Source organism: Taudactylus pleione, unplaced genomic scaffold, assembly GCF_031769625.1.
Source record: "Taudactylus pleione unplaced genomic scaffold, aTauple2 ptg000496l, whole genome shotgun sequence".
In the NCBI taxonomy this organism is placed as follows: Eukaryota; Metazoa; Chordata; class Amphibia; order Anura; family Myobatrachidae; genus Taudactylus; species Taudactylus pleione.
In genome coordinates, this window is record NW_028284898.1 from 2,905,976 (window position 1) to 2,919,587 (window position 13,612).

At 46.8% G+C, this 13,612-nt stretch overlaps 1 protein-coding gene across 1 annotated transcript; it reads left to right on the forward strand.

Annotated features, from left to right (window-relative positions):
- Nucleotides 1-17: 17 nt before the first annotated feature.
- Nucleotides 18-7,514, forward strand: NRM (nurim). Its single transcript, XM_088449811.1, has 4 exons — nucleotides 18-325; nucleotides 2,301-2,500; nucleotides 3,882-4,058; nucleotides 6,539-7,514. Exons 1-4 carry the CDS (start codon nucleotides 148-150, stop codon nucleotides 6,836-6,838), a joined length of 855 nt encoding a protein of 284 aa, XP_088305937.1. The 5' UTR covers nucleotides 18-147; the 3' UTR covers nucleotides 6,839-7,514.
- Nucleotides 7,515-13,612: the final 6,098 nt, after the last annotated feature.

Below are 13,612 nucleotides of genomic sequence, written 5' to 3' on the forward strand. Positions count from 1 at the left end.
TCCCCCTGTAATATGCCGCTGGGCTGGGTCCTGGTGGTGGTGACGTCACAGAGCAGGGCGGGTCTCGGTGAGGCCGGGAGAGCGCGCGCGAAGCCCGGCCCCGGGGGCATTGCTGCCTGGCAGGAGAGTCCTGGGACAATTCTGAAAATGTCTGCGGGAGCCCAGGCTGCCAGTCCCGGCCTCCCGCGGCCCTCCCTCCCGGTCTGCCTGTCTCTGGGCCTGACTTCCCTCGTGTGCTTCGTAGCCGGCTTCGGTACAGGGGTAGAGTTCGTGCGGTTCCTGTCATTCGGGTCCATATTCGGGAACATCAGCGGCGGGCTGGAGGGTGAGACGGGCGGGAGGGAGGGATGAGCATGGCGGGAAAGCTGAGGCGATGTGTGAGGGGGGTGGATGATGGTGGTTGTGGGGAGCTGACAGCACCTGAGATGGGAAATCTATAATGTACTCCAACTTACACCCTAACTTCTCCCCCAACACTGTATACACCCTAACTTCTCCCCCCAACACTGTATACACCCTAACTTCTCACCCCAACACTGTATACCCCCTAACTTCTCCCCCCAACACTGTATACCCCCTAACTTCTCCCCCACTACCCGTATACCCCCTAACTTCTCCCCCACTACCCGTATACCCCCTAACTTCTCCCCCACCACCCGTATACCCCCTAACTTCTGCCCCACCACCCGTATACCCCCTAACTTCTGCCCCACCACCCGTATACCCCCTAACTTCTGCCCCACCACCCGTATACCCCCTAACTTCTGCCCCACCACCCGTATACCCCCTAACTTCTGCCCCACCACCCGTATACCCCCTAACTTCTGCCCCACCACCCGTATACCCCCTAACTTCTGCCCCACCACCCGTATACCCCCTAACTTCTGCCCCACCACCCGTATACCCCCTAACTTCTGCCCCACCACCCGTATACCCCCTAACTTCTCCCCCACCACCCGTATACCCCCTAACTTCTCCCCCACCACCCGTATACCCCCTAACTTCTCCCCCACCACCCGTATACCCCCTAACTTCTCCCCCACCACCCGTATACCCCCTAACTTCTCCCCCACCACCCGTATACCCCCTAACTTCTCCCCCACCACCCGTATACCCCCTAACTTCTCCCCCACCACCCGTATACCCCCTAACTTCTCCCCCACCACCCGTATACCCCCTAACTTCTCCCCCACCACCCGTATACCCCCTAACTTCTCCCCCACCACCCGTATACCCCCTAACTTCTCCCCCACCACCCGTATACCCCCTAACCTCTCCCCCACCACCCGTATACCCCCTAACTTCTCCCACCAACACTGTATACACCCTAACTTCTCCCCCAACACTGTATACACCCTAACTTCTCCCCCCAACACTGTATACACCCTAACTTCTCTCCCACTACCCGTATACCCCCTAACTTCTGCCCCACCACCCGTATACCCCCTAACTTCTGCCCCACCACCCGTATACCCCCTAACTTCTCCCCCACCACCCGTATACCCCCTAACTTCTCCCCCACCACCCGTATACCCCCTAACTTCTCCCCCACCACCCGTATACCCCCTAACTTCTCCCCCACCACCCGTATACCCCCTAACTTCTCCCCCACCACCCGTATACCCCCTAACTTCTCCCCCACCACCCGTATACCCCCTAACTTCTCCCCCACCACCCGTATACACCCTAACTTCTCCCCCACCACCCGTATACACCCTAACTTCTCCCCCACCACCCGTATACACCCTAACTTCTCCCCCACCACCCGTATACACCCTAACTTCTCCCCCACCACCCGTATACACCCTAACTTCTCCCCCACCACCCGTATACACCCTAACTTCTCCCCCCAACACTGTATACACCCTAACTTCTCCCCCCAGCACTGTATACACCCTAACTTCTCCCCCCAGCACTGTATACACCCTAACTTCCTCTCCCCTAGCCCCCCGCCGGGCGTATACACGACCCTTACTTCTCCCCCGCCACCCTTATACACCATAACTTCTCTCCCATCACCTGTATGTAGGGATGGCCATCGGTTGTGTTACCATCAATGTCAAAATAGCAAGTAGTCATCGATGGCTACACACTATTCAATTGACCATCAATGGTCTGTTAAATAAATTGGCAGCAACATTTATTTCCTAAATCTGTTTAACAACCGAAAAAGCAAATCTATCCATTGCTGTACCGTTTTTCTTTGCAGTATGGTGTTTTATCTTTGAGTCTATAGGGGAGATTACATTAGCTGCTAGATTCACTTTTATCGAGAACATTTTTCTTATTTTCTCCTACAGATGAATCCCCTCTAATTTGGAGAGAGGCTATTAGAGACTCTGTGTTCCTGCGCTCCATCGGTATAAATGTTGCATTGCTCTCTCTATTCATCATCCAGCACAGCCTTATGGCCCGGCCTGCTGTAAAGGACACGGCGACGCAAGTGTTTGGCGTTCTCCAAAGATCCATATACATACTGTGCACTGCTCTCTCCCTCCAGGTACTGTATAAGTGTCCAGGGAACATTGCACTTGTGATGCTGAATGTATGTGTATTTGGTTAGTGTGAAGGTGCGTACACACACAACGATGTTAGTAACCAACGATTTTAGTGAACGATTTTCGTTCAGATTTTCCCTTGAAAAAGTGAACGAAAATCGTTCACTAAATATCGTTGGTTTTCAAAAACGATGAACGATTTTTTAATCATGCATACAGGGAATGGAAATAGTTTATCGTTCATTCTGCACAGCATGAACGATTGTCTGAACGAAAATTGTTTGGACAATTAGAATGGACGATAAACTACAAACGTGAAAGCGCATGAACGATTATTGTTCAGCTTAAAAAGATGAATGATTTTACAAACGATTTAACGGTAACGACGTCGTTGTAGTTAAATCGTTAAAATAATTGTGTGTACGCATCTTGACTCTCGGGGTCATTCAGACCCACTCGTGAGCGGCAGTACGCTCGCAAGTGGGTCGATGTTCCCCACTGCGCATGCGCACTACGGAGGGAGCTCCGTCGTGCGCATGCGCGAGACCCGGGGAGCGACGGGCTTTCCATCGCTCCGGGTCTCGCACCAAAGGGGGCGTGCTGTCGATGTTGATTGACAGCAAGCCCCCTTTGGTGGGCGTGCCGGGGGCGTGGCTGCCAGACGGAAGCGTTCCCATGGGAACGCCTACCGTCTGAAGCCGGCCCCACTGACATCACTAGTGATGTCAGTGGGAGTGATTTTGGCTCTGATAGAGCCAAAATCACTCTAGGGCTTGTGGCAGGGAGACCCTACCGCAGGGTCTCCGTCGCAAGTCCGATGGTCAAGACCATCGCGACCATCTTTTTGGCCGCTCGCATATGCTGTGGGTGGCCACCCACAGCTATACGAGCGGCCAGGAGGCCGCTCCATTTTCATGGAGGAGGGCCCTCATTCAGAGCGAGCGCTCTGGTCAGAGCGTCCGGCTCTGAATCAGGCCCTTAGTTTCTTGACATTTTATAGTAAATGTATGTAAACATGTCTATAGGAGGATTTTGTATGTTATATTCTTATATCTTATATGATGAATCTGTGTCCCCATGAAATATGTTAGTAAAGGGCTTTGGTAATGTTTATGATGGTAACGGATGGATGGTGTCATAAAAACGCGCTTCAATACGTGCGTTTGGCACCTAGAAAATAATATCTCCCAAGTTAAGCCGGTCAAGAATAATGAAGAACGTCACACTCATGATTGTATATTTTCAAATAAAATTGTTCTGCTTTATTATACTATACCTTCATAAATAGCGGTGTAGTGTAGAATATTGCATGTCTGAAATCTTGTGTTATCTATGGTGTATGCTTTGTGCTGTAACGATGTGGGGATTGTGCTCGTTCTGTAGGTCATGATGAGGTACTGGCACTTCTTCCCGCGGGGCCCCTATCTTTGGAATGTCCCCACGGCTCCCTGGAGCGCCTGGCTCCCCCTGCTGTGCGCGCTGCTGCACACTATATCATGGCTGCTTATATTCAGTGTCCTGCTGATCTTTGACTATGCGGAGCTTATGGGCATGAAGCAGGTGAGTTTCACTGACCTATACTGTATCGGCCTGATTCAGAAGTGGACCGCTTTGCTGATATTTGCGCCGTTGGCCGGTGTCTTTTGTATCGCACATGTGTACGAGTCGCTGTGCGCGTGTATCGTTACCTGCAGAGGCAGTAGTGAGAATTTAGACGCAGAGTGATTAGTGTGCGTTTATGGGAGGTAATGGGGGGTGACTAGTGAAACACGGGCGTATCACAAGTGTTTTGTGGTTGTGTCACAGTCTGTGACTGCGTCTTTGCACACAGTTTCACTGGCCCCAGCGGCTTTGTTTTTGGTCAGCATTCTGAACCGCCATAGGGTTGCTCAGAATTTCCGATTGCGTGTCTTTCTACGCAAGTGGCGGTTTAAAGACGCAGAAGCTGCAGCATTAGCTTAAAGGCCGGGTACGCATCAGGCGATATGTTGGGTGAGGTCTATCTTGCCAACGCGGATCGGAACGATTTATATCGCTCTGGGTACATGTATACCCTGAATTGCATGCGTCAGCGATGTTGTCCCATCTGATTTGCTGCATGTTAGATAGAACAAGCGCATGCAGGATGGAAGGGAATATATATCGCATGGTCGTACATCGAATCGTGCAGCGTGTGTACGGCGGTCCGATATATCTTTCCATTGGGTGTCAGGTCGGATGGGATACATGTTGTTCTGATGTGTATCTGGCCAAATTCTCAGTACTGCTGCGTACAAAGACAGTTGTGTTGGGATTAGCGTCCGCCTCTGAATCGAGCCTTATGTACCTATTTATCAAAAGACCGAATTGTTAAAACTGCTGCCTGTCGTCAATAATACTAGGTTAGGAATAGAACTATACCCGACACACGCTCACTTCATGTCCTTGTTGGTCAGTCTCCGCATCGATCTATATTTCTCTGCTTATTTGGTTTAATTACCAGATGAGGGAGGTGTCATTGTACTCTATCAATGCTAATCTAAATATCTGGTGGTGGAATGGTGTGCTTAGTGGCCAGTCGTTTGATTATACATTTGGAGCTCACAGCCATCGTTATTTCAAACTGGAGGTCAGCTGTGGTCCTGCACGCACCTTGATGTGTGCAGGAGAATATCTTTATACGGAGTAAGGGGTGTTCCTTGTGAAGTATGGAGCAGGCAAGCCAATGAGCTTGCTTTTACAGAGCAGTGGCAAAAACCAGGTTTAATTATGCGTGGCAGTCAGATTAAATGGAGATGGCACATTCTCTCTGGCAGTGTTTCACCCCCCCCCCCCTCTCCATTTTCATTCCGCAAAAGAATCTGCAATGGCTTAGCTGGCGAGATTTTGATTCTCGACCTACACTTTGAGCAAGAAAGTATTTTGCACCTTTTATATAGGTGCACTCTCAGCAGTTTACTATGAAGAGTCGTGCATGTAATAAAAGCAGTCCCCTCAATCTGTTGATTAACGTAAGCCATAAGTGAGGCTAAACCAGGCAGTATGTTCTTAGAAGAAAGCTGAAATGTTTATATTAGTGAAATGTTTTTCCTGCCTCTCTGCACGCCTGGGCTAACTTTGTTTGTGGAGGTGTCACTCGGGAACGTACACTTTGATTTGTACAGAACAGACCACCTAAGCGCAGCAGTGCAAAAGCAAGGCGGGTTTGCAGGGCACGTACCTTTGACTTTGTAAATTAAATTCTAAGTACCAATCCCACATATGTAAGCCTTACATTACAAAATGTGTGTGCCAGTACTTGTGTGTAGCAACGTCACAGGATTTATGCTTTAACTGTCTGAAATGGGTGTGGATTAACAGACAGTAAAAAGGTTGACAGTATCTAGGGGTGAGCAATAAGCGGCCCCCCAGCTGTTGTAGAACTACACATCCCAGCATGCCCTGCCACAATTTTGCTATTTGGCCATGCTAAAACTGTTGCAATGCATGCTGGGATTTGTAGTTCAACAGCTGGAGGGCCAATTGCCCACCCTTGGTACTAGATAGACACCAGATGTTAGACAGTCAATAGGTAGACTGGGACAAAAGGTCGACATGTAAGAAGGTTGACAGGTACAGTTGGTCGACACGTAAATGGTCGAAACATGACATTTTTTTTGTTAACCCTCCCCTTGGTGCCTAACTCTAACCATCGGCGTAGGTGCCTGACCCTAACTGTCCCTTCTAGTGCCTAACCGTCAGGGTAAGTGCCTAACCCTAAAAAAAAAAAAAAAAAAGTCATCCATTTTCGTGTCATCATTTATACCTGTCCACCTTCTTACATGTCGACCTTTAGTGTGTCGACCTTTCGTCCCAATCGACCTACTGACTCTTAACATCTGGTGTCGACCATTTACCGTCTGTCTATAGTCCCGAACCCGTCTGAAATCATGACCATGCTAAGCTTGGTTGCCTTTAAAGGTTGCAATATTTATAAGTGTCCACTGTGTGTCACTGTTACCTAATCATAAATGCTGTCTGAGCTTTTTATGCTACATTGTTTTCACTTGACTCTCTCCCAGGTGTATTATCACTGCCTTGGAATGGGTGACCCTCTGTCCCATAAATCTCCCCGTGTTGCCCGTCTGTACGCCCATCTAAGACATCCCATCTATCTGGAGCTACTCGTAATCCTGTGGGCTGTGCCTTCACTTCCCCCCGATCGCCTGCTTCTCTCCTCCTTTCTTACCCTCTACCTGTCATTGGTTCATCGCCTGGATGTGCAGGATTACACCTACCTCCGCTCCCAGCTCGAGAAGAAGTTTACACTGTTCTCACGCGAGCAAGCAAGCAGTGACTGGGGAGTGGGAAAGAGCGACTGAATGGGGAAAGTGGTTTGTATTAATAGTACTATAGAGTACATATGCCTAATGCGAAGAGAGCACAAGATTTGGCGGGGGAGAAAAATACAGTGCAAAGTGCTTCCTTTGCTGTGGACGGACTTATGGAAATATCAGCAGTATTTTTTTATCGCGTGTTTTTAAATCAGAATTTGAAGTAAAGAAACAACATAAAAGTTTATATAACTTTGCACATTTATCTGCAACAAAAGTACTCCTGCAGCATTTGCAAAGTGTTGCACGTTGAGAGGATTGCCGGTATAAATGTTCACCTATCCCAAATATTCAGATGTGAGAGAGCAGCTCTGCAGGACTGTCTTCTGGGCTTCTTTTATCTGTCAAGGCAGAACCTGGTAACTCCTTGTCAGAACAAGCAGAATCCAGAACTATTCACAGTGTCCTAATCTCGTGACATCCGCCCAGTGGGGGAACCCCATCTATATAGACGGGTCAGTCCTGCCACTAGCCACCTAATGTATCACTGCCGTGTAAAATCTGCTTGAATGTGTGTGGCGGGTACATGCATAAAGAAACTTTTGAAAGGAAATGTTTGTGTTATGGTCTTTTTATTTTATGTTTGCTTTTAAAGCTTTTTATTTCTTGTGTAAGAGAATTTTATATTTTAATATCTCTAATAAACATGTTTGCTATTTTTAAAGTATGTGGTTTAGTGTGTTTTTTTTTTTTTTTTTATCTAAGCGCATTCAAAAACTCAGCCACTCTTATCTGTTACCAGTTTACTCTCCAGTGCAAGCCGGCACTCCGGAATTATTCCTCGCCCCCCTCTATGTTCTTTGAACTTCTCATCTTTCTGAACACTTTAATTTATGCTTGTCTCCTGCAGCTTAAATAAGATATATTGTTTTGGCTTCCAGGACGCTTTTACAGCCCTACTTGCTCTATACACCAGAGAACTCTGCTTGGGATTTAGCTTGGATGTTACTTCTATATTTATATAATAAATTATGCTAATGGATGTGTAAATGGCCAATCTCTCTAATCATTGCGTTCTGATGTTATTGCTTATAAAAGGTGAGTATTTATGTTATTGTTTGTGTTTATTATCGGTATTTGTGTTTTGTAAATAATACAATCATCTCAGATTTTTGTGACCATTATGAAAGCATTTGTCAGGATACTGTATAGTAGAGATATTGGGGTAGATGTATTATAGCGACACCTAACGTGCCACTATAACGCTTCCCGCTTCGCCTCTTTACCGAGGCGAAGCAGGAAGCACTACCGATGAGATGTGTGAACATCTCATCGGCCGGAGAGGGGGGAGCGTTAACTCCCCCCTCCGGCGCTACCCGCTAGAGACAGCAGCGCATCAGCCTAGTGCTGATGCGCTGTCTCTTCCCGGCCGGCTCCACTGAGCTTGCGCGGGATCTCGCAAGTATCGCGAGATCCCCGCCTGGAGCCGACAGCCGCCGCAGCAGGGACAGCGCTGTCCCTGCTGTGGGGATAGGCTAACGCCAGGCTGTAACGACAGCTACAGCCGGCCGAACGGTCAGACATTATGACAGTTCGTACATGGCCCAGGCTATGGGCGATGCTATCTTATAGATAGCAGCGCCGATAATGACAGGGGCGCATAGCGCCCCTTTCATTTACCGCCCAGACCCCCGATAATACATCGGGGAGAAGCGGTATCAGCGCACATAACGTGCGCTGATACCGTTTCTGGGCTTCATACATCTACCCCATTATGTGATACACAATATTTGTACTAACATTGGATGGTACTGTCACTTCATAAGGAAATTGTCACATATTAGCAATTATAAAACTGTTTACAGAGGGTATTTTTTTGCCCATGTCTAGAAGATACATTTTTGAAACAGTTAATAGTGTTATCTGCCAGCAATGTGTAAATGTGCAGTAACCCAAATTAACCTTCAGTGACGTAGCATGGATCTATAATTAGACCTTTACAACACCTCTGTAGTTACCTGTATTGTATTTTCTGGCAATGCTTTGGCCACGGGGCAGTGTCACATTTAATATCTGTAGCTGAAATTCAATTTCCCCTGGCCATGGAAGGATGATACTTGCTGACCATTATTAGTTTCCTGGGATGGTCCTGAAATGTTTATCTCTGTCCTGAGTTTGTAAGTGTCTTGGTCAAAGCAGAATAGTGTAGGGATGGATATTGAACAATTTGATATTTTGGCCAGATGTAGTGATATTGAATCAATACAAGAAATCTAGAATAACTTTTTGTATTGATTATTTGGCCGCACTAATCAAGCAAACCTAAAAGGCGGATAAATGTAAGTGTAACCTTAGAAATATTGGTGAAACAGAATATTTATTTGCCCCATTAGCAGGTGGACGAGCAAACATTTCTATAGCTGGGTAAATATTACATGATGTGTACCCAGCACGACATCGCCGGCGACGGGACCCTGCATGCGGCAAGTGCATACACACTGCCGATGCCGGGTCCGACAGAGGGGAGCTACACGTCATGCTGCTTGGCATCATTTGCTACATCCCCTGTCGGCCCCCGCAGTAGGAGCGATGACGCTAGCGACCCGCGGGATCACCCATATCATGGGTACACCCTAGATGATGTACCTGATATGTCGCTCTGATCCACGGGATCAGACGACATATCTTCTAGTGTGTACCCAGCTTTAGACCAATGAGCTTTGAAACAAACTGCAGTATTCTAAATGGCTAATGAATGGCACTCATTTTCTTGAAGGTCTGTCCGCATGTGCGGCTGTTCTTGATACATCAAATTATCGATCGGATCCTGTCAATTATCAATGCATACTGAAACGCTATTATCGATTCAAGATTCGATCCAGGAGATCGGTATGGCCCCGCAATTGTCCATCCCTAGGACAGGGTTTCCAGAGACACCCTTTCAGTTCCTGAATGCATTGTCTTATATATAGCTAAGACGGTTCATGGTCCTGGGTCTTCCGGGTGCCCAACGTTTCCTATACTGAGGTGAGTGACAGGACAGTGTGGAGGACAGCAGATTATCCATGCAGTTTTCCTTAGGACATGCATGCCGCCTTCATTACTGCAACCCTGTCAGAAAGGTGTCCTGGAAATTGTTTGTTTGTTTTTTTTGTTTGTTTTTTCTGTTGTCAACAATGCCTTTCCGTGTAATAATTGCAAATATGCAGAGAAATTAGGTTCTTTGTGCGGAATGGTCTGTAACCAAGTGTTTTGCTGGACATTTCTAGTAGGTGGTCAAAGTTATTGCATGTTCTGAAGCTAATCGAACAAATCTAGAAGCCATTTATACATTTACAGCACAAACACATCCGTTACCAGCTCTTGGGGTAGATTAATACCTCTTTTCCACCAGAAACCCAGGTCCGACCTGGGTTTTCAGACATGGTTCCAACCCAGGTCCGACACAGTTTACACAGCACCATTGATCTGGGTTATTCTCAGGTCAGCCCCGTTCACACTGAAGCTGGGTCTGCCCTGCTAAACTTGTGAGCTCATTTAAGTGGGAGGTGACTGCTCCACAACCACCAATCAGCTCATTTTAGGCATGACCCAGGTAGGATAACCCGGGTTGCGTTTACACTGCACCATTAACCGGGTCTAACCCTGCTAGCTGCCTGGGTTAGATTCCTGGGTCTCTTGACCCGGGTTATTTTTCAGGGACCCTTTTACACTGAGCTGCGACCCAGGTACATGCTCTGGTGTAAAAGGGGTATTACTAACTGATGGGTTTTCATAGCTGCTGATGATTGGCGGCTTTGACCAATGGATTTAAAACGGCAACTGTGATAAATGTTAGACGAGCATGATTTAATTACAGTTGCCGTTTTATATCCATTGGTCAAAGCCGCCAATTATCAGCTTTGGAAACCCGGCCGTTAGTAAATCTGCCCCTTTTACTGCACTTGGCAAGACATGGCTGACAGTGTTCAATGTGAAAATATTCTAGGGTCAAAGCAAATTCAGTTTGGTCATTGTTTCAAGTTTTGTATTAAAGGCTCTGCAAAGCATACCAAAGGGTATGTCGAGAGGGGTTGTTTAAATCGCCAGAGTTTAATGGGTACTCTTTTTAAATTATTAATGCGCAAATAAAAAAAGGGGTGGGGGGGCAATAACTGAGAATTGTGATGTTTTCGGATAGTAGAAGTCTATAGGCCAATCTGCTAATTCTCTATAATTATTTAAAGCGTATGTCTAAATGACATTTTACCTGTATAGTCTTGTTCGCCTTCCATAAAAGTAAATGACCATGTCTGCTCTTTAATTTGGTATGTTTATTTATTATTATTAATGTAGCCTTGAGCCATTCGATTTGTTTTTGTTACCCTATTTATTTTTATCACCGAAAATGTTTCTCATAAACGAGTACAAACTCCCGTAATCTGGGGCAGGCAACCTTCGGCACTCCAACTGCTGTGGAACTACACACACCAGCATTCCTTGCCGTAGTTTTGCTGTTGAGGCATGGTAAAATGATGACGAGGCATGCTGGGTTGTGTAGTTCCACAGCAGCTGGAGAGCCACACGTTGCCTACCCATGTGATAACCTATCACCAGCAACCATTTAATGTCTGTTACTTGTTTTCCATGCATGAGCCAATCTGGTTCCTCCAAGGAGGACTGAGGGCAAGAAATGTTGACGTGTGGTGGACAGGACAGCTAGGGACTTATCCTCCTGTATACATCCTGTTTGCCTATAGCTTGTAAGCTTGCGAGCAGGGCCCTCCTTACTCTTTGTCTGTGTGTTTATTACCCAGTCTTATTTTGTCACTTTTGTTCCCAATGGTAAAGTGCTACGGGATATGCAGGCGTTAGATAATTAACTGTTAATAAATAATATTGATACCACTACTTGTGCAGTATGAACACCAGACTAATTATTGAATAATAAACTACTGATGTTTCATGCAGACCTCTCGTGCTGGTCACTTCTCTCATCTCTGCCCCAGTGCATAAATAGAATTGCATAGCAGCCTCCGCAGAGGGGATCAGCAGCCAGTGACCTTTGTAAAGGGAAGCAAAGCCCTGTGTTTAAGCAAGTTTTAGGAGGAAGTGTGAGCCTATAATTATACACAGGAAGGAACTTTTTAATGTAGCTGATTTCTTTTTTTAGTATTGCAAGGATGAATTATAGACCTTTTCAGTGCTATTTTAAAGGTAAAACATAATTAGTGACAGTTTAATAGTACCCTTATGTTTTGGGGTTGGTTTTTTTTCCCCCATAAAAATACTACACCCCAACCACAGGTCCTTGCACTGTTCCAGGGGAACCAATCAGCTATGTATAAATATTTTATGTGTGAGATTAATTTACTTTTTTAGGGTTTTTGTTTGTATATCGGTGGGAATTTATAGGCCGGACAGTTTTATTTTGCATATATAACCCCTATCCTTTTCTGTGTGTGTATATATAGAGTATCTCTAGTTGTGTTTATGTATCATCTCTTTAGTAGTGTATATAGTACTTGCATGTCCTACAGCTCTTGCTGTCTATGGGGGATCGACCCTAGTCAGACGATAATAGAATACAACTGATGAGCAGGATATAGATGGCAAGCATAAAACCTCACATCCATCAATTTATTGGAGTATTCATTTCACTACTTGATGTTGTGTTGAATCAAAGTTAAACCGTGGCAGACTGCATACCGGGGTAGCGGCCAGGTAAGGGGCACTTCCAAGTACCAACAAGGGGACGGAAACAACTAAAGTCGCGTTTTAGGGGGTCTAGGACTAGCATAGAGTGCATTTCTGTGCCTGCTGGGAAGACTAGGTGCAATGTCACTAGGTCAGATATACCCCTTTTACACCGACCTGGAAATCCCGGGTTGTTGCATGTGAATGCACATCAACCCGGGATTTATGTCAATGTAAATGGATCCACCCGGGGATCAAACTCTGGTAGCTTGCAGGGTTGGGCACGGGTCGTTACCGTGTCACCCTGCAGTATAAACGGCGCAATCCGGGTCACGATGACCCGGGTCGTGCCGCATTCTACCCGATTGGCCAGCTTCAGTGGCGCTTGGAGATTACATAATCTCCAAGCGTCCACTGCAACGGCGGAAGAGCCGGGTCACTGCAGATCCGGCTCCGGTGTGAACGATGCGGACCCGAGCATACCCTGGGTTGGCACTGCAGTATAAAATGGGTCTGATTGAGGGCCGGAAACTTGTTCCAAATCCCGGGTCAGACCTGGGACTTTGGTGTAAAAGCGGTATTAGCTTGCAAACTAGGCTGGTGTGGGGGTTGGTGCAGATCTCAAGAAAATATAGTGATAACTCCTTGGTGGCCTTCAGTATATGGACTGCAGTGTAGTCATAACACACTGTGCCTGCAACGACTGCTCCTGGCCGCCTGTGAATGTCCCCCCAGCTGCAGAGAAATTATATGTAGAACTGGGTGAGATTGCATACTGGTACAGTGTGGTCTCTTATGCTGCCCATCCACTAGGCGATTAAACCTAGCGATTGAGCGATAATGGCAGTCGTAATTGCTCGGTAGTCGCCCGCAAATCGGGTGGTTTAATGTCAAAAACGACCAGTGATGCGCGTGCCCGCTGGTCGATTTTGCCATCTATCATCGCTAGTACATGCTGGTCAACCTGACGATCACATCAGGTTCAGCATGTACGGGGATGATGGATGTGCCTACACTGAACGACTGAATGTTCAGTGTAAGCACATCACAAACATAGCACGATTAAAATGCTGTAATCGTGCTGTCTTTTCTATGTCGTGTAGTGGATGGGCAGCATTACAGTTTACAGCTGGGTCTGGTATTTTT